Source organism: Candoia aspera, chromosome 1 (assembly GCF_035149785.1).
Source record: "Candoia aspera isolate rCanAsp1 chromosome 1, rCanAsp1.hap2, whole genome shotgun sequence".
NCBI classification, from domain to species: Eukaryota; Metazoa; Chordata; class Lepidosauria; order Squamata; family Boidae; genus Candoia; species Candoia aspera.
The window spans coordinates 226,003,724-226,025,412 of NC_086153.1; the positions used below are offsets into that span (position 1 = coordinate 226,003,724).

At 43.4% G+C, this 21,689-nt stretch overlaps 1 protein-coding gene across 1 annotated transcript in view; it reads right to left on the reverse strand.

Moving 5' to 3' along the window:
• Positions 1-2,966: 2,966 nt before the first annotated feature.
• The window catches only part of LOC134487214 (probable hydrolase PNKD), a 29,321-nt gene continuing 10,598 nt past the window's right edge, over positions 2,967-21,689 (reverse strand). Inside the window, exons 3-9 of the mRNA XM_063288874.1 lie at positions 20,637-20,749; positions 9,734-9,792; positions 9,332-9,424; positions 8,913-9,076; positions 8,464-8,550; positions 6,935-7,050; positions 2,967-4,900 (exon numbers count right to left, since the gene is read on the reverse strand). Coding sequence (XP_063144944.1) covers positions 4,724-4,900; positions 6,935-7,050; positions 8,464-8,550; positions 8,913-9,076; positions 9,332-9,424; positions 9,734-9,792; positions 20,637-20,749 — 809 coding nt within the window. The 3' untranslated portion in view covers positions 2,967-4,723. The remainder of the gene's footprint in view (positions 4,901-6,934; positions 7,051-8,463; positions 8,551-8,912; positions 9,077-9,331; positions 9,425-9,733; positions 9,793-20,636; positions 20,750-21,689) is intronic.

The window sequence follows — 21,689 nt, forward strand, 5'->3', positions numbered from 1 at the left end:
AGCTAACCCTTCTATCACTCTGGAGATCAGTGAAGCAACAGTTTCCATGCTAGTGGCATGATCACATGCACCAGAGAACCAATTTAAATCATAATCCATTTGTTGTAAAAACACAACAAATTTATTCTGGCACAAGATGGAAAATGAATGATTCACTGCTATTGCAGAATGATATCCAATAGAAATGTCAGTACAAGCTGAAGTATTTCTTACAGAGCAATATTGTGTCAGAAGTTTCTGGATCAGTAGTATGGGAATCTAGCAAGGCATTTATGGAATATTCCCTTCACCTTTACAGAAAAACAAGCACAGAAAGATGCTTAATAAAGTGACGTGAAAGGCTTGCCTTTAACACATAAACATGATCTTCTATTTAGACATCCACAACTTTCTGTATTATCTCCTAGCTTCCTCATTTATAAAAACTCCCTTTCTGACTCTTCTATTAAAACTAGGAATGGATTATAAACAAAGGCAAAGAGATGCCAACACAGTTTCCTTGCACCTTTAGATCAGATCTAGACAGTCAAAGCAAGAAAGAGAAACACGAGCTATCCCATTGCTTGTGTTAATACATCATTTAGGATCTTTCTCCCACATTCAGGTTCTTCCCCTAAATTTTCTGTTACCTCCAGTGCTATTCCACTTTTCCAGGCACCGAGATATGTCTTTTCTATTCCCTTTTCATATCCAGCTTACTTGAGAGGCGTCGTCAGCACCTGGTCATTCGAGCATTCACACAATCACAGTCAAGAGGCTGAGATTCCTTTAACTGTTCAATGAAGCGAAATGAACGGTACAGAAGTAAAGCTGTGAATGGAGAGTTCCCGCTCAAACCTAGATTTAAAACTACATTCCCTTAGTTTGTTCCCTTTCCCACGAAAGCATGTCACCCCCCTCCCATCCAGGTGGTGTTCCTGGTGTATCTCAAGCCATTGTCCTTGATGTCTGCCATAGCCATAATAATCCACTTCACACTCCAACCTCACACCCCCTCCCATCTGGCGACACAGAGTCTACACCCATTGAGAAGGAAATAATGGCAGATGCTTCGGTAAGGGGTTCTGCAAACCATTTGATCAGGGGGATCTGACAGGCATTTCCAGCTAGATTTGATTTGATATCCTGCCTTTATTATTTTTACAAATAACTCAAGGCAGCGAACATACCTAATACTCCTTCCTCCTCCTATTTTCTCTACAACAACCCTGTGAGGTGACGGGCTGAGAGAGAGGGACTGGATCCAGCTAGTACACGATTCAAGAAATCAGGTCCACATTTATTTTCCAGAAGTCAAGATGGGATAATCCCACATTCCCTTTCAACTGAGGACTTGCCACAACTGTGGGGGGAAAAAGGGGGGTATTTCTGGAGACCAGAGAGGTTGGCCCTTAGCCCTTATAGCTAAAAAGAAACGAAGGGTTTTCCCACTTGTACATTTTTCTCCTGTAACTTATATTAAATGAACAAAATTAAATAGGAAGGAATCTTAAATCACTATCTTAATCACCTGTTATTACTATTGTGAATATAGAATCTTTAACTTTTGAGGAACAATGAGTATACACAGCAGTAGTGACTTACAACATCAGAAAAGCAATCCCATATCTTTTGACCCATTTTGCTGAAAGAAACACAGGAAGAGTAATCTAACCATTACTTTCTATTAAGAAGGAAGAGAAGTTGGCTTTGGTTTGTTCTGAAAACAAGCTAGAAGAACAAGCAGTTTCTTTCAACTGCAATAACTAAATCTTTGTTATTTTAGATGGCCTCCCGTTAAGAATTGCAAAGGGATGCAACGAACAGGCAACCTTATTAACTCAATGGGGCCCTCTGGTGGTGTGACTGCTGCTTGCTGCTCATTTAACCTAAGCAATAAATTGCCCAAGACAGCTATGGCTTCAAAACAGTTACAGCTGGGTTTGCAAAATACACTAAACCCAAACCAAGGAGAACTATTATTGATCTGAACAATGTATGAACTCAGCCAAAGTATTCTTCCTCAGCCAGGGGAAAGAACACTAGTACCTGAGTCCTCGATTACTCCGTACTATGGAAGTCATTTACAGTACTCTCACTGTGATTTATCTTACATTCAAAAAACATTAAGAATCCCATTCCTCAATGGCACCTTGAACATAAACATCAAGTTTATATATTAAAATAAAAACTGGGAAGACAAAAAACAGTGTGATTATTTTTAGTGTAGATCCAGGTTTCATTATGAATTTGGTAAAAGAGATTCTTGGTAGTCAAATCAACTTGTACATGAGAAAATGCCCTTTGATCTGACTGAACCACCTTTTTTCAACTTGGTTCCTCCGCTAGGTCTACAAACAAGATCTAAAGGCAATAATCACATCCCCATATTCACCAACAGCTGATTTTCCAAGTCATATTGCTTCTGAATCTGAAGGCCTATATCTGTTGTGACTAGCAGCCATAGATCATACCATCCTTTCGTAACAATCTGTTGACTTTTAGAGCATCCAGGGGTTCCAAGAGAGGTCACTAGGGGCTCCCTGAGAGATTGCAATTTATTTCAAAAATTATTTCAAATTCAGGCAACTTCACATTAAAGAAGTATCATTCTTTATTTTTAGATTAGGAACACCGTTAATGCATATATACAGGCCTACACATTAAATGAACATAAACATTTTGTACTTTCTGGCCTATATTCGAGCCTGAACGTGCAGGGGTTACCCGAGGCCTGAAAAACATTTCAAGGGTTCTTCCAGGGTCAAAAAGTTGAGAAAGGCTGGTCTAAACTGACAGTCACCGTCTCTTCCAGAAGCCACAAATTCCATGCTTTTATTATACATAGGGTGGAAAGGCCTTTTTCTTTTGTCAGTCCTAAATAGATGCCAAATCTACATGGTTGGAGATTTACCCCCACCCCCCAATCTGGTAACATAAGAGCAAGAGGGTAAATACTGGAGAAAAAGCTACTACTGCAATTGTGCGTGGTATTGCAAGCATGATCATGACACAGTGTGGAGAAGGCCGTTGCCCTTCCATAGTGACTTTATTTCCAACCATCCAACATGGAACTTCCACTAGTTAGTCTTCAGCTACTCTGACTTTATCCTCCTTTTGAGAAAGCTTGTGTAGATGCCAATTTCATAGTATGAGGATGGCTGGTTTAAAAGTCATTATTCAGTTTTGAAGGACTCTTAAAAATATTTTCCCTGAGATTCAACAGACAAGATACACCATTATAAATTGTGGGTAATTTCATTTTAGTGGTATCATAAAATGTCAACATTTGGCAAACATTTCTCAGCAATACATACAAATCAAAAGTGTTCCAAATTTCTGTGTTCCAAAATACAAATCTCCATAGACTCTGAGAGAGAGAAGGCCAAACTGAAAAGTAAAGTTTACAACTCTCTCGCTCCAAACAAAACAGCACTGCAAACAGGATAAGACTATTTCCTATTTTATCCAAAATTAAAAAATTGTTTTCAACCTCTCCTGATTAAGAACCTTGTGCTGCAATAAAGACAAGAAACTAACTGGAATTAAATTATACTTGACTGTGCAAAGCATTCACAGAAGGTACTTCGCAAGCACAGAAATCATGAATGTGTAGCTTTAGCCACTTGGCTCAGGGATAACGTTCAAAGCAGCTGCACAAGCTTGGAAAAAGATACGGCTGCTTTAATGATCCAGTGTGAAGTGTTTTGCTCACATTGTTGCATGTTGCAAGGCATCTCTTTCAAACACTTTGCCCAGCTCTATTATAGATACTATAGCAGTTGTATACAAATACCAAGCTCAAGACCACGGTCCTGAGAAGCTTGAGTTAAATACCTACCACGAAGTTAGTCTGCACAATTTCTTCTGCAAGCAACTTACATGGGAAGACTGAAGGACTAACAGTATCTCCCAAACAAGCTTCCTACTTCTATTCTCCAGCTCTCTCAGAAATTTGAGCAATTGTTGGCCTGGGGTTTTATTAAGAGCCTGAAGTTTGAGAGACATTACTTTACTGCTAAGATGCATGATATGAGCCTGGACATTTTCTGTCAAGAAATCTGTGCATGGCATAGCTGTAGATATCAATGCCACTATCTTCAGTTCTACTAAAAAAAGAGGAAAAAGTGGAACATGAAGTATACAGTAACAAACTCTCTCCTTGAATGTACATGAGTTGCAAGATGCTTTGGTGCTTAAGAAAAGGTTTGGCAGAGGAGGAAGGGGGAAGGCCAAACCTCCTTCTGAACTGCTGGACAACAGCTGGAAGACAAAACAGCCTCAGTTTCAACACATGGATTGGTCTCCATTGGAAAAATGCACAGTTGCCCTTGTAATAAGTTGCAGGAGACTTTGCTTAAACTCACACTGAAAATAAAGAGAACTGTTTCAGCATCACTCCGCTGTATGCTATGCCATCCCCTTCTGCAGAAAGAGGGCAGGTAGGAGTCGATGATGCATGTTGGGTTTTCAAAGAATCTGCTCTGTCATCCGTGAGGCGAGACCCTTTCTGGGAGACTGTGATCCCACTTACCATAGTAAATGGATAAACAGTACTGGCACCAGAGTTTCTGGGGGAAAAGATCAAGTGAAGGCCCCAATCATAAAGTTGCCATTCCCTTCATGTCGTGGTAAAGATCAGTATCCAAGTTGAGACCTTCTCAGTAAGACAGAACCCATTTTGTGCCTGGACTGGTCTTTGTAGAAGTCTGATTCGGCCCCTACTCTGGACTGGACGGTCTACTTAACGGTTCGCTTTGTAGACATCTTTTCGTAGTCGCACTTCCTTCAGTACCCGGGCCCGGAAGATGTCCCAGTCCTCATCCCTTTGGCGCTGTAGGCCCATGGCTTCCTGAATCTCCTGGCAGTGAGTCCGTAAGAAGGGATTGTACTGCTTTTCCTCGCCGATGGTGGAAGGACACTGTAGGGAACAGAGAATGAGTGGGTTGCTTATTCTGACTGTAAAAAAAAAGCAGTAGCAGGTACCTATCAGTTAGTGTAGAGAGTAAGGAAGATGACCTTGATGGAAATATGCATGAGCTATTACCTAGGCAAAAGGGGCTAAAGCATTTTTAAGACACGCCTCCCTGATTCACTGGAACGTAAGAAGGGGAAGGGGGTACAGCATAAGCAGACCTGCAAGATTCTGTTACGATAGCCAATCTTCATAAAAAACAGTTTTAGCCTTCCTGTGGAACTGATTTCCTAGTGCGGTCTACCTAGTGGTACTGACAGTTAGCTATAAGGGGTTCATTTCCACTGCAAGGAAAGCAGCAGAGGGAAGCTATGACTTTGATCTAAAGTACCAAGTTGTAAAGTACCAAGTTGTAAAGTGACATGCGAAACGTTACGATGTATACAGAACATTGAAACGATGAACATGACACAAGTGGGTTCCCTTCTGACCCTCCCATTTTTCATCTAACCCCTTGAATTCAAAACTCAATCCCTCTTTTTTTTTTTAAAAAAAAAAGGAGGCATTGCCTAAATCCCTACAAGTTTTTTTTGGCTGGCTAGCCATGCTCTGACCAACCAGGAAAACAGATAAAGGCACAGAATCAAAGAAACCAAACCAGAATACTCTGCATATTCACCCTAAAGAGTCACAAAACCATACTGTTTAAGCTGCGTTGACCCGATGACTGTACTGCCTCTAATCTATTCAAAACTAACCACTAAGCCACCTTCTTTGGAAATCACGGTGGGATTCAACTGAGTCTTGACTGTCATGAAGATGTGGTGTATCTCTGCAGGAACAGAAATGACCTGTCAGACTTAGATTCTGCCTTTCCTCCAGGAGCTTAAGGTAACATCCATAACTCTTCCTTATCCAAAGTTTCTCCACAACACATTGGAGAGGGAGATAAGTCCCCTGATGGGAGGAGATGGGCAGGGACAAATAAGATAAACAAAACAAAACAAAACAAAACAATGACAGCCAAAAGTCACTTCTAGCTAAAGGTGAACTTGCACCTCCATAGTCCTAGTCTAATGCTCTAACCACTCTGTCACAGGAGCCCCAACAATGTGTTGTTGTTTTTTTAAAGGCTTCCTTAGCTCAAAAGATTTCCATTACTGGCTTGATTAGCAGCTGAACTGATCAGTGCCTAGAATGAAGGAGCTGCAAACAAATGACAGAGAAAGGGAGCAGCAGAGACTTAAAAGGCGACAGAAAAATATACAAGCATAGACTTATGAGCGCACTGACAGCTTAAAAGGGGAAGCAACTGGATGAAACAAGGCAGGGAACCTGTTATAGGTGTAGACGGGGCCACTAGGGAGACTGCAACAGGTACTGAGATGCTGAGTGGAAAGGATTATGGAGATACAAGGAGACTGAAAACACATATAGGTTGTCCTCGCTTACTAAGTGCCCTGTTTAATGACCATTCAAAGTTACAACAGCACTGAAAAAGTAACGTTACAACCACCCTCGCACTTACGACTATTGCAGTGTTCCCACAGTCACGTGATTGAGATTCAGGCACTTTGCAACCTGCGGGTGTTTATGACCGTTACAGCATCCCGGGGTCGCATGATTGCCATTTGCACGCTTCACAAGCGGCTTCTGACAAGCAGAGTCAATGGAGAAGCCAGCAGTGAAATTGCAAGTTGCGGTCACGTGACGTCTCGTTTAATGACTGTGATGACTTGCTTAACAGCTGAATGGGAAGTGACGTTGTAAGTCCATCACAGTCACATGATGACCATGCTGCTTAGCAACGGAGTTGCCAGTACCAATTGTGGTCCTTAAACGAGGACTACCTGAATGTTACATGGCAACCAAAGGGAGGAGGAGAAAACACACACACATGCTGAAATATTTCATCCTTAAAGAAATTATAAACCCCAATGACTTCCCACCTCCCCCCACCCCAGGTTTTCTTTGGAGTGATGGACGGATCACCTGCCATGAAAGAAACATCCCACGCATACAAACAGAGACACTCCTTACTGTGCTTCTCTTCTCAAGCCGCTGCTGGTTCACCCACTGGAGCTTCTGTTTTAGGAGGGGGTTTTCCAGCTCCAGAAGGCTTGCGAACATTAGGCACTCAAGTGCATACTCATGGCCTAAGGAAAGAGGATGGACAGTCAACACAGATGGAGCATGTATAATCACCCAGGGTGTCTCAATATCACTGCTGCTTCTGTATTTGAAACTGCTTAACCTCTGATTCTCAAACAACTGTTTCTGAGAATCATGCAGAAGGTGCAGGTGGAATCCTCTGGGCAACCTCAAGGCAGTTTTTAAATGACCCAATAACATTTTAGAACCATCGCTGGATCAGTGATGAAGTCCAGGTGGGCTCTGCCTTCATACAGGTAGTCCTCAACTGACTACGGCAATTGGGATAGGAATTTCCATTGCTAAGGGATGCGGTGTGAATCGCACGGTCATTCGGTGAGGCAACTTTCTCCTGGCTTCCCACAACTAAGTCAGTGGGGAAGCTGGCAGGAAGTTGCAAGTCCCAGGCAGCTCGCAAGCAGGTTAAGTGGCTGCTGCCAGGTAGGGGAGGGTGCGAGGGGGTGCATGAGGGTTCATGGTGAGGCTTGGGGAGGGTGCGAGGAGCAGCAAGGGCTGAGGGGTGCACGGGGGTGCATGAGGATGCAAGGGAGGCTTGGGAAGGGTGTGTGAGGAGGTGCATGAAGATGCAAGGGAGATGTGGCTTGAGTCAAAGAGGGTGCACATGGGTGCATGAGTGGCTGGTGCACACACAGAGGCGCTCAGAGATGGTGCACAGGTAAGGGAGACTTACCTCAGAGACTTGCAACCTTCCCTGCTGGCTTCCCCACTGACTTTCTGGAGAAGCCAGCAGGGAAGGTCATAAATGGCAATCATGCGATTGCGGGGCACTGCAACTGGTCATAAGTGTGAGCCAGCTGCCAAGCGCCCAGATCATGTGACTGCAGGGGTGCTGGGACAGCCAGAAGTCTGAGGACAAGTCGTAACCACCATTCATTCAGCACTGTTGTAACTTCGAAAGGTCGCTGAACAAATGGCCGTAAGTCAAGGACTACCTGTATGCCCAAGTTATAGGCCTTACCACACATTGATACGTTTGGTTTTAGCGTTTTAGCACAAGTAGGAGGGAGAGAAGAAAGTGAACAAAACCAACAACCAGCTGCCACTTAATGGCAAGTTCCCCAAATATTTATTCTTGCATTACATGGGTAGGGAGGCAGACTGTGGTATTTCAGATGCTGCTGAACTACCTCTCCAAGGATTTCTGTCCAATGACCTTCCTAGCTGGGTCTTTTGACCACTGTAGTTCAGCAGTACCTGGAGGACCACAAGGTCCTTTCCTGGAGCTTTAGATATTTAGTTATTTCCACCAGGCATCCCTGATACACTGCATTCACTGCCATGGCCTTATTTCATTTAACAGATAAGCCCTTTTCCCTCTTTCATTGTAAGTTCAGGAATAGGAAAAAAAAGGATAGGAGTTGAAACACAAAACGAAAAAAGGGTGATGTAGGATCTACCTGGCCAAAGCAGAGTATCTTCAGCCAGCTCAGCTGCTATGTCTAATGAAGCCAGCATTGTTTCTGGTGTGCCTTCAAAGATCCGACCTAGAGAGTTACAAGTAACAAATTCATTCAGCAAGGAAGAAAGGAGCATGAGGGGTTATTTGCTGCCTACATCTCAATGCAACCATTGGTTTCCTCTTCACATATCTACAGGTGCCTTTCCTCTCACCTACAAACAGAACCACTAATACTTTCAGGTAGGAAGGTCCATGTTTCTATTTTTTACTTACTCATCTGAGAGCTGTTCCAGATATTTCCAGAGCATTTGCTGCCCTCCAGTGGCTAACAGAGGCAAATTCACATTTATTCCCAAAGGGGATGGAAAGAATCCATGAGGACTGAGGCTGCATTACGAGGAAGCAAAGCTTGTTTCCTCCCACATCCTCCTTCAACGGGAAACTTACCACAGCCAGAGAGGAAGAGGAGGTCTCCTGAGAAGAGAGAGCCAGGCCCTTCAAACGGCTTCCCATCCAAGACATAGACCATGTGCCCCAGAGTGTGGCCTGGAGTGAGGAGGGCCTTGAAGTTCAGGCGCCCAACCACAATGGTTTCCTTGTCTGTGAGGGGACTGAAAAGGAACATTATATTTATGGTCACAAGCTGGAAGGGGCACCAGAGAGCCAATGCTGAGTCTTCTTATAATATCCAGTTGACCAGGAGAGGGCAACCATTCCCCATCCCTCTTGAGCCAATAAATGTTACCTTTCTTGGGCCATCTCCAGAAAAATTCTAGCTAAGGAGGAGATTTGTCTTGACATTATAGACTCAGTGAGCTTTGTACCTGCCCTTACTAAGTGGGGAACAGAAATTAAAGGTCACCTACTCTGTCAGCTCAGGGATGTCATCAAAGCTGCTTCCATAGACTCTGCAGGAGCCATGCCATCGCCGCAGGGCTGTGTTGCCTCCACTGTGATCCCTGTCAGAGGATGCACATTTAACTATGAAAGTGTAGAAAGTCCATCTTATCAATTTCCACCATGATTTCAATGCCAGATCTACAGGCACATCCCCCGATAAAACCTGGGTAGAGCAATTTCTTCCAAAAAAGAATGACCAAGGAAAGGTTTATTTTCTCATGTACACACATTTGTCCTAACTGCTCTTGCACTGGTAGCACCAACACTTTTGTGCTAGGGTTCTGCTCAGTACACACACATTTTGAAGTTTCCTGACATTCCCCCTTGTCTGCCACCCATCAAGAAAAGGGAGAACGGAGATCCCTTACCAATGCTTGTGAGTACACAGGATAGCTTCCAGCGTCACTTTCTCTTCCTGAATGACTCTCTGTGTAGCAAGAAGAGGGGAAAAAAAAGGAATTCAAGCACTGTTCTATGAATCCACTATACACATAGCTTTTTTCTCACTTGAATGTGGAATCAGGTAAGTTATCTAACTAAGCAGGAGCATGAGTGAAATTTGCTCCAGGAGGACTCACACCACCCCATCATCTTTTGAGTAAGATTAAAAAATGATGGACATAGGCATGCCCTACTTTGCAGATGTAATCTGATGGTGACAATAGGCTACCTTTTGGTGGTTGGGAGCCATAGTTCACTTTTATGGAGGGCCATGCGCCACTGTGGGTGGGAAATACTGTATACTAACTGGAATGGCAGGATTTTCCAGTGTTAAGGGATTTTCTTTTATTTAAAAAAAAACATAAAATCTATTATAGGGCTCCAAGTAGTTTCCATATGATGCCCAACAAAAAAAAAAGAAAAAAAGGCACCGATTCTTGGAAACTGTGGTTGGAGGGGGCTCCAAGCACAGAAAAAAAAAAACGGGAACTTTGCGCTGTTCTGGGGTCTCAGACTATCCATTCTTTTCTGAGGACCATTTTCGGAGTATTCCTGTTCTAAGGAGGAAAAAGGTAGCAATGGATATAAAAACAGGGATTGAGAGAGGAAGGGAAAAGGCACAGAGAGACAGTGATGCCCATACAGGTAGTCCTCGACTTAAAACTGTTCGTTTAACAACGGTTCAAAGTTATGACAGCATTGGAAAAAGTGCTTTCTGACCTGTACTCACACTTACAACCGTCGTACCACCCCCACAGTCATGTGATTGCAATTTAGGCGTTTGGCAACTGGCTTGCATTTACGACCAGCTGCAGTGTCCCACAGTCACGTGATCACAATTTGCAAACTTTTTTGCCAGTTTCTGGCAAAAAATGGGAAAAAGTCCATTGGGGAAGCTGAATTCGCTTAACAACCACCGTGATTCACTTAACAACTGTTGTAAAAATGGTCGTCAAATCAGATCTATTCACATGGTGACTCGACTTATGTGGTGACTTGACTTACAACCACAACGACTTATGGTCCCAATTATGGTCATAAGTCGAGGTCTACCTGTATTGACAGGACAGAAGGAAGCTTTCTTTAGCAGCATAGGGAAGGCTTCTTCATGCTACAAAGGGCAACCCATGAAAGGTCACAACAAACTGAACAGAAGTGCATCTCTTGCTACATTGCAGGAGAGAATCAGTGTCATGTTCACTGATTCAATGTAGTTTATACACCATAACGTTTCACATGCCATGGTGCTGATGCGTGTTTCTGTTTGGGAGGGAGCTGCTGTGAGACCTTGTACCAGGCTCTGTATGTGAAATCAGTACAATGGAATGTGTTTGGGTTATGTTCTCTGTTCAAGGACTTTTCCCGCAGACCATCAGAAACCGTTAGGAGCACCTGGGATTGTGGACTTGAGAAGACTCTACGGGGGGAGGGATCTCATTTGCACCGAGGGTTTTTAGTTTGAATTTGGCACGCTTTCATCATTCTCAGCTTTCTCTGTGATCCTGCATACTATTCTTTAATAAATCAGATATCTTTGAATTCCTGCTCATGAGTCTGATGGTGTTTTAGAATAGGCAACCATTACAATCAGGGCAAACAAGCAACATATATCTCAAGAGACCCCTGACTGAAACCCTGGATCTCTCCCACCTCCTCTGATTTTATAAAATCAAAGTCGTGGAACTGGAAAAGGGGGTTGGTGGCGCTGGATGTGTTTTATATTCCAAACTGCAGTTCCACTGCTGTTTTGAGATCCGTATCTTTCCTCTGACAGATGATAAAGCAATGAGAGCAAAGAAGAGGAAGATGTGGTTTTGGTCAGAAAGCAGCCAAGTGGAAAAGGTTCAAGCACCCTTAGGCCCAGTGCTTTGTTGCAATGATGTTCATGTTCTTACACACACGCACACACACACATTTATGTCAGGAAAGGAAAAAGCTGAGAAGCCCATCATACAAGATTGCCCAGATTCCTGCTATTCTGTGTAAAGGGGGTGGGGGGAAGAGGAGAAAAAAAAGGAAGGGTCTTCTGGATGGGAGCCTGGTAGCAATGGCCGTAAGTTCTTATATACACATGATTGCTCCACCTGACTGCTATTTAAGTGTCATTGCAGTAGAAGTATTGTTAGTTGTTTCTCATTTAATAGTCCAATTTCTCTGTCTACCGCTTCTAGGTAGTTACGCATAAGCTTTAGTGTCCAAGAAGATACCAAATCTTTTACCATGGGCCATTGTTCCATCACTTCAGCAAAGGATCGTTACCTTGTCATGGTGCTGGAGCTTGAGCACCTCAATGATGCCATGAGCTAAACCGTGAAGGGCCGCCCAAGACGGGAAGGTCATGACAGAGAGGTCAGACTAAATGCGGTCCCTGGGGAAGGTAATGGCAACCCACCCCAGTATTCTTGCCGTGAAAACTCAATGGATCAGTACAACCAGAGATATGTCGGTATACCATCGGAAGATGAGACCCCCAGGTCGGAAGACGGTCAAAATGCTACTGGGGAGGAACAGAGGATGAGTTCAACTAGCCCCAGACATGATGATGCAGCTAGCTCAAAGCCAAAAGGACGGCTAGCGGCCGACGGTGCTGGTGGTGAACGGCGAATCCGATGTTCTAAGGATCAACACGCCATTGGAACCTGGAATGTAAGATCTATGAGCCAGGGCAAATTGGATGTGGTTATTGGTGAGATGTCAAGATTAAAGATAGACATTTTGAGCATCAGTGAACTGAAGTGGACTGGAATGGGCCACTTCACATCAAATGACCACCAGATCTACTACTGTGGACAAGAGGACCACAGAAGAAATGGAGTAGCCTTCATAATTAATAGTAAAATGGCGAAAGCACTGCTTGGATACAATCCAAAAAACGATAGAATGATCTCAATTCGAATTCAGGGCAAGCCATCTAACATCACAGTGATCCAAATATACGCCCCAATCACAGATGCTGAAGAAGCTGAAGTAGAGCAGTTCTGTGAGGATCTGCAGCACCTACTGGACAACACGCCTAAAAGAGATGTTATTTTCATCACAGGAGACTGGAATGCTAAGGTGGGCAGTCAAATGACACCTCGAATTACAGGTAAGCATGGCCTGGGAGAACAAAACGAAGCAGGACATAGGCTGATAGAATTTTGCCAAGACAATTCACTCTGCATAACAAACACTCCCTTCCAACAACCTAAGAGACGGCTTTATACATGGACTTCACCAGATGGACAACACCGAAATCAGATTGACTACATCCTTTGCAGCCAAAGGTGGCGGACATCTGTACAGTCAGTAAAAACAAGACCTGGAGCTGACTGTAGTTCCGATCACGAACTTTTTCTTGCACAATTTAGGATCAGACTAAAGAGATTAGGGAAGACCCAGATAAAGATCAGCTAGATATGAGCTCACTAATATTCCTAAGGAATATGCAGTGGAGGTGAAGAATCGATTTAAGGGACTGGACTTAGTAGATAGGGTCCCAGAAGAACTCTGGACAGAAGTTCGCAGCATCGTTCAGGAGGCGGCAACAAAATACATCCCAAAGAAAGAGAAAACCAAGAAGGCAAAATGGCTGTCTGCTGAGACACTAGAAGTAGCCCAAGAAAGAAGGAAAGCAAAAGGCAACAGTGATAGGGGGAGATATGCCCAATTAAATGCAAAATTCCAGAGGTTAGCCAGAAGAGATAAGGAATTATTTTTAAACAAGCAATGCGCAGAAGTGGAAGAAGACAATAGAATAGGAAGGACAAGAGACCTCTTCCAGAAAATCAGAAACATTGGAGGTAAATTCCAGGCAAAAATGAGTATGATCAAAACCAAAGATGACAAGGACCTAACAGAAGAAGAAGAGATCAAGAAAAGGTGGAAAGAATATACAGAAGACCTGTATAGGAAGGACAACAATATCAGGGATAGCTTTGACGGTGTGGTCAGTGAGCTAGAGCCAGACATCCTTAAGAGTGAGATTGAGTGGGCCTTAAGAAGCATTGCTAATAACAAGGCAGCAGGAGATGATGGCATCCCAGCTGAACTGTTCAAAATCTTGCAAGATGATGCTGTCAAGGTAATGCATGCTATATGCCAGCAAATTTGGAAAACACAAGAATGGCCATCAGATTGGAAAAAATCAACTTATATCCCCATACCAAAAAAGGGGAACACTAAAGAATGTTCAAACTATCGAACAGTGGCACTCATTTCACATGCCAGTAAGGTAATGCTCAAGATCCTGCAAGGTAGACTTCAGCACTTCATGGAGTGAGAATTGCCAGATGTACAAGCTGGGTTTAGAAAAGGCAGAGGAACTAGGGACCAAATTGCCAATATCCGCTGGATAATGGAAAAAGCCAGGGAGTTTCAGAAAAACATCTATTTCTGTTTTATTGACTATTCTAAAGCCTTTGCCTGTGTGGACCATAACAAATTGTGGCAAGTTCTTAGTGGTATGGGGATACCAAGTCATCTTGTATGCCTCCTGAAGAATCTGTATAACGACCAAGTAGCAACAGTAAGAACAGACCACGGAACAACGGACTGGTTTAAGATTGGGAAAGGAGTACGGCAGGGCTGTATACTCTCACCCTACCTATTCAACTTGCATGCAGAACACATCATGCGACGTGCTGGGCTTGAGGAATCCAAGGCTGGAGTTAAAATTGCTGGAGGAAACGTTAACAATCTCAGATATGCAGATGATACCACTTTGATGGCTGGAAGCGAAGAGGAACTGAGGAGCCTTATGATGAAGGTGAAAGAAGAAAGTGCAAAAGCTGGCTTGCAGCTAAACCTCAAAAAAACCAAGATTATGGCAACCAGCTTGATTGATAACTGGCAAATAGAGGGAGAAAATGTAGAAGCAGTGAAAGACTTTCTATTTCTAGGTGCGAAGCTTACTGCAGATGCTGACTGCAGTCAGGAAATCAGAAGACGCTTAATCCTTGGGAGAAGAGCAATGACAAATCTCGATAAAATAGTTAAGAGCAGAGACATCACACTGACAACAAAGGTCCGCATAGTTAAAGCAATGGTGTTCCCCGTAGTAACATATGGCTGCGAGAGCTGGACCATAAGGAAGGCTGAGCGAAGGAAGATCGATGCTTTGGAACTGTGGTGTTGGAGGAAAATTCTGAGAGTGCCTTGGACTGCAAGAAGATCAAACCAGTCCATCCTACAGGAAATAAAGCCAGACGGCTCACTTGAGGGAATGATATTCAAGGCAAAACTGAAATACTTTGGCCACATAATGAGAAGACAGGACACCCTGGAGAAGATGCTGATGCTAGGGAGAGTGGAGGGCAAAAGGAAGAGGGGCCGACCAAGGGCAAGGTGGATGGATGATATTCTAGAGGTGACGGACTCGTCCCTGGGGGAGCTGGGGGTGTTGACGACCGACAGGAAGCTCTGGCGTGGGCTGATCCATGAAGGTACGAAGAGTCGGAAGCGACTAAACAAATAAACAACAAAAATTGTTCCATCAAAGAGACATATTAGCAAAGGTGCCTGCTCCATCCAGTGTTCAAACTGTCATTAACCTTGGAATATTTGTCTTGGGTTTATTTATTATACCTTTAAACTACCTCATAAGCAGTGTTATTGATTTCTGTATCACAAACCATTACAAAAATGCCCTGCTAAGATGATCATCTGGTTTGTGTTTATGGCTTTTTTTTTTTTACAAATAGGGAATTAGCGGCCTTTACAATACAAGGTGGTTAGTTCATATTTAAAAATCATTCCTTTTACTTACACATCACCTCTCCTCTTAAAAGAGCCAGAGCAGTGTTGGCAGAGTGCTGGAAAGCATTTGGCCCAGGAGAGATCAGAAAAATCACACACCAGGCATTTCTATAAAAATAAATTTATTTACAGAAAGCACAAAAACATATTTACAGGCTTCTGCATTCACACACGCTCAGAGAGAGGAGAGAGCTCTCTCAGAGAGCTGCTTACTGGCTGCAAGGCTAAAAGAAAACTAACCAAGCAAGCTGCCCTCCCCTCAGGCAATGTAACTGAGGACAATTAAATTCCATCTCTTCACCGGGCCAGAATAATTTGTTACCATAGTAACCTTAATTTCTGTAGCAGAAAGCAATATACCAACAAGCAGAAGGTACCAATTAACAATAACACAACAAGCACTAAATGGTTTCAACTAGTGCCCTATCATCTCACAAACGTCTGAATAAGCAGATATGTTTTTCACTGTTATCTACATGGGAACTGCCAGCATTTTATGGGAGGGGATTGCAAAATTGGGCCCTGCTGCTCAGAACACCCTATCACAAATCAACAGGCACTGCACTAATCCAGTCATGCAAATATTAAGCTGACTTCAATAAACTAGGCTCTCTTTTAGTCTAGGAAAGGCTGGGCTGAAGCTAAAACCCTGGCATTATGGGCACCCCTAGGAACAGCACTGAATAAAGGAAGATCTTGTGAAATATGAGCCCATCCCTTCCAAAGGACAGAATTTCCATTTTCTGGCTCTCACCCAGCAATCAATACTTCCGGATAGCTGCTCAGAACCTGCTCACTATTCAAAATCAGGACAGCGCTTTGCCCAGCTGGCCAGCTCTAAATGCACTACTCAGATAACTCCTGGCCAGCTGGGAGCTGCATTTGGAGCGGTCTGCCTAGAACAGGCTGGCTTTGATAGAACCCTTGGGGGGGGGAAAAAGTTCCAAGGGGAAGGAAGGCAAAAATCATTTATAGCATTCTCTCACTGTCCCATTCTGACTCTGGATTCCTGGTCTCTCTCTCTCAAGCTCGCCCTCTGGCCTCAGTTCAGCTACACTTGACACCTTATTCCCACACATCTGAACAAAAGCAAAGAGCTGCTTCTTGAATAGAATAGGAAGAGCCAGTCTGACAGGAGCTTTTGAAGAGGAGAAACCCAAGCAGGGAGGAAGGGATTTGGCTCATCATGTGAGGCTGCTGCTGCAACCTTGGAATATCCGTGGCAGCATCCAGCTCTTACTTAATCAACTGTGTTCCTGCAGAGGAGGGGAAATCAGCAAGAAGCAGACTTGAAGAGCCATGAGTCCTCTCCTTAATAGTTGTAGTCCATGCTAAGCAGTGCAAGAGAGGAGAAGAGGAAGACAGAAACCAATTGACTTACGTTCCCTTAGAGGTCTTTGCAAATTGTAAATTGCAAGTCAAAGGAGTATCAAGCAAACTTGCCCTTGGATGGGAGAGCAGCTGGAGGCCAAAGGGGATCCCAGTTATCAAGCCAAGCATGTGCCTACACCAGTGTTTCTCAGCCTTGGGAGATGTGTGGACTGGGGACGTGGCTGGCTGGGGAATTCTGGGAGTTGAAGTCCACACATCTTAAAGTTCCCAAGGTTGAGAAACATTAGTCTACACTATATAAAAGGAACTGCATGATAACAAGAGCCTTAACAGTATTACCCTGACAGGACTCTCTTCTCCATGAAACATCAGACACGAAGCAACTGGAGATGAGGTATCATTACCCAGATTGGGCTACCTTTTAAAAGAAAACTTTTAAAAATTGGAGAAGGGGGAGAGATCAAGAAAACTACAATGATTTATTTAATACTTAACTAACAGTTTGCACTGCCTTCTAGTTACTTCATGTTCTAGTGGTTTTCAACTGGGCTATGGTACTGAGACTCCTTTTGTCACTTGACGAGATAACCTACGTCAAAAACTAGATGAGTGGAGTGTGACCTATTTAGTTCTTTTAGACCTCTCAGTGCCCTGGATATCATTGACTATGGCATATTTCTGGGCAGTGTCAGGTCTTGGGGACACTATTCTGAGAGGTTCTGTCATTTTTGCTTGGCCGTGCCCAGAAACTACCATTTGGTATCTAGGTGCACAGTTATGCTATTCCACAGGATTTTCTTTTGTCTCCTATGCTGTTTAACATCTACATGAAACAACTGGAGATCATGTAAAACTTTCGAGGGGGATGTCATCAGCATGCTCTACTGCTCCCTATCTTTAAACTCCAAGGAAACAATCAGTAACCCTGACTGTTGCCTTATCTCAACAATAATTGGATAAGGCAGAACATACAAATGGTGGGATCACCATGCACATCTTATCATTCATTACCACAATTTGCTATGGATGCTGCTACACAGATACTTTTGGTAAGGAAAAGGCTGGATTTGGCAACACAAGTTAAGCCTGTTCTGGCTGAGGATGCACTCCCACAGAAAAACGTAGTTTGAAGTTTAAAGTTTACTCACTGACCCCCACTGTCACTGAATTTGCAGGTGGCAGCTCTGGTGAAGAATGTGCTTGGACAAGTATGGCTAGTGTGCCAACTGTGACCTTTCCAATCAGTGAGGGTGATCCATGCCTTGGTTACAATCATGATACTGTAATGTACTGAATAAGAAGAATGCCCAGAAATTACAACTGATGCTGAATGTGGTGGCCAGGCTACTGACAGATGCCTGCACTAGTTATCAATTACCTGCCAGGCACAATTTAAAGTGTTGACCTAAGGCTTAAGGCATAATTATCTGCAAGACTGCCTCTTTCAGAATGGACCTATCCAGTTCTTCAGATCAGGAGGAGATGCCCTTATGAAGGTGTCCCCTCTGCCAGAAGCTTGATCATCAGGTACCATCTCCCTTGTTTTTGCCCACCCCTACTAGAAAGGGCGTGTTCCAGATGCCTTCTATTTATTTATTTATCTTATTTTTATCACTGCCCATCTCCCTCATATGGGGGACTCTGGGCAGTTCACAATTAAACGATGTCATCTTTTTGGAACCCTGAATCATGCCTTCTCAGTGGTGGTACATGCCCTATGGAACAGCATCCCCCAGAAATTTGGATAGCCCCAACTCTGTTAGTGTTGTGGATACCAGTAGAGCTGCTGGTTCTCAGGAAGGAGGGAGCACATTCCAAGGAGGAGGACAAGATAAGAGGAAACACAGTCCAGGAAGCAGTTGTGGGAAAACTAAGAGGTTCAGAATAGCCCTGCCCTAGAGCTTTCCCAGGTTACTTCCCCTTAGGTTCGGTAGAGTTGCTTTAGTCTGTCAAGATTCTGTCTATGCGGTGTGGGCAAATAAAGAACTGAAGTTTGGCTGGATTGATTCTTTGTCATTCTTGGGCTTGGCCTGACAATTAGTCTTTTGCAAGGCACTGAAGACCTGGCTATTTCCCAGGCATTTGGGTTATGTGCATAGATGAGCTCCATTACTATGAATGGTGAGTAGGGTCAACTGTTTATCCTTGAGTGTTGCAGGGTTATGTTTGGTGGGTTTGTCTGTTTCAATCCTGTAAGCCACCCAATCTCACTTATGCACTAGGGCTGAGAGCTGCAAGCATGCTACGCAAACAGCCCAGTATATTACCCACTGGGTGCTTGCTTACTGTCTTGTAATCCCTTCCTCTCCACTCTTTGGAGAAGGGAGAGAAAAATGGGTCAGGCACAGGAGAGATTACCTTTTTTTCCTTCCCCACCCCCCTCACTTGCTCTGGGGAATACACCGGGCTATTTGCATAGCATGCTCAGGGCTTCCAGCACCACCACATTCCTCTCAATGTGTATTCTCCATTGTGTGCCCGCTTACTCTCTTGTAATCCCCTCCTCTCCAATGAATGTAAACACAAACATTAGTTCCCTTCTTGCTAAGTATCCCAGCACTGAAGTGAGCACTCCAAAGGGTGGGGGAGTGGGGAAAAGAAAGCACAGTTGTGGTCATGTAATTTCCCACTTAGCAACGGCTTTGTTTAACAACAGAGCTGTGGTCCCAATTGTGGTCGCTTAGCAAGGACTACCTGTACCTGTTAAATCAGCCAAAGCAGTTTGCTTCATCCTGTCTAATGGTAGCACTACACTTATGTGAAGAAAGGAGCCATTTATGAATGGCACCTCCTAGAAGCACTGAGATATATGGGGTAGAAGATAGCTGGCTTACCAAAGACTTTGCCAGAGGAAAAATTGTGGATTTAAATACTGACCATTTGGAGGTAGGGAGGGTAGAGGAAGGATCCAAACTCTTTTCTTTGCCAGCCTCCAAACTTGGGACTGATTCTTGAGAAATGCTAGTTCTTTCAGGAAATATAATACACACTTTTTTCCTCTTGGCCGCTTGCCACATATACAATCTAGCCTAATTTATCCAAAGGACTCTGTCATATGCCACTTCTTGCATTCATGCTTTATTAACATCTCCCTGAATTTCCAGCAAGTCATGACAACCCGTCATCCTCCGGCTGGTTTTGATAATAACGCCAAAAGCCACAGCCAACACAGACAATTCCTTGACTGTATGAGCTAATCTGGCAAGCTTGCCTGTACGTATGTTAAATATTCTTGCATAAATACAAGAGATTAGACAAGCTGATTACCAAATCCTTCTTCTCAACAGGACAGTTTGAGCCTATTTAAAAGCATTGGTGGGAATGGCAATTTCCCCTTCCGGTTTTCAAACAAATATTTTCACACAACCAGCTATATTTGAATCACTTTATACAGCAGGAGAGGCAAAAAATAGAACAAGCTGTACTGGTAGATTCCTGGGTGATTTGCAATAGATCTGCAAAGATCTGATTCCCAACTGCTGGACAACAGTAATACCAAAAATAATACCAAAAATTTGATTGCTCCTAAGAATCAGAAGAGCAGCGGGGAACAGGAAGACCTCTAGGTACTGGGGAAAAACCAATGCCCTGTAACAGTAAACAACAGTGCCAATTTTGAGCAAAGTAGTGGGGGTAATTTAGCAACATCTGGAGAGCTCACGGGTTCCATATCCCTGGTTAAGAAAAACATGGTAGACCCACGGCCCGGAAATCTTCCCATCTCTGCCAGAAGGAAGAGAGGTATCACATCTGGTTTCTCACCTGTACAGCCAAAGGGTCAGAAGGGTCCACAGCCACAGCACTGTTGGAGCCAGTGTCAACAACAAGATAGCTGTAGTTATCAGACAGAACAGGGATGGGAAGGATCTTCAAACCTGGGAAAACAGACAGAAAGCGAAGAAGGAAGAAGGCAGGAAAATGAGCATAGAAAACCCTCCACTGAAGCTGCAACATCTATATTACTATTTGGAATGATATTTTTAGTTCCCTATGAGATTTTTGTTGGCCACCTTGAATACTTGTTTAAAAGAGAATTCTTTTAAAAGATAATGGTGACATTACAACAGGAAGAAACAAAAATAACTTTACAATACTCCAGTAAAATTAATGTGCCACCCTAACTTAATACCACAAAAGAAACTTCAAGCATAAGTAAACAAAAAAGGAGAGCCATTTTGGTATAGCGGCGAAGGCATCAGGCTAGAAACCGGGAGATGGTGAGTTTTAGTCCTGCCTTAGGCACAAAGCCAGCTGGGTGATCTTGGCCCGTCACTCCCTCTCAGCCCTGGGAAGCAAGCAAGGGCAAACCACTTCTGAAAAACCTTCTGAAAAAGCAACATCTCATAAGAAACAAGTCTAGTCTAATAGATAATGAAACTGCTAAAAGATTAAAGACTGAAATCTACAAAAGACAACAAACTGAGTTATCAAATTAAGGATAAAGCTGTATATAAGATGAATATTAATATATAGATTTTTTTTTTAATCCTTTCAATCATGTCCAATTCTCGGTGACTGCCTGGACAAGTCCCTGCAGTTTTCTTGGCAAGGTTTTTCAGAAGTGGCTTGCCCTTGCCTGCTTCCCAGGGCTGAGAGTGACTGGCACAAGGTCACCCAGCTGGCTTTCATGCCTAAGGCGTGACTAGAATTCAGTCTCCCAGTTTCTAGCCTGGTGCCTTAACTACTACACCAAACTGGCTCTCAATATATAAGGTAATGACTACATATTATTGTAAAAGTAATGTGATGTAATACAATATTATTCTATAATATTGAGAAAGGAAATAAAAATAAAACAAATATAAATATTATATA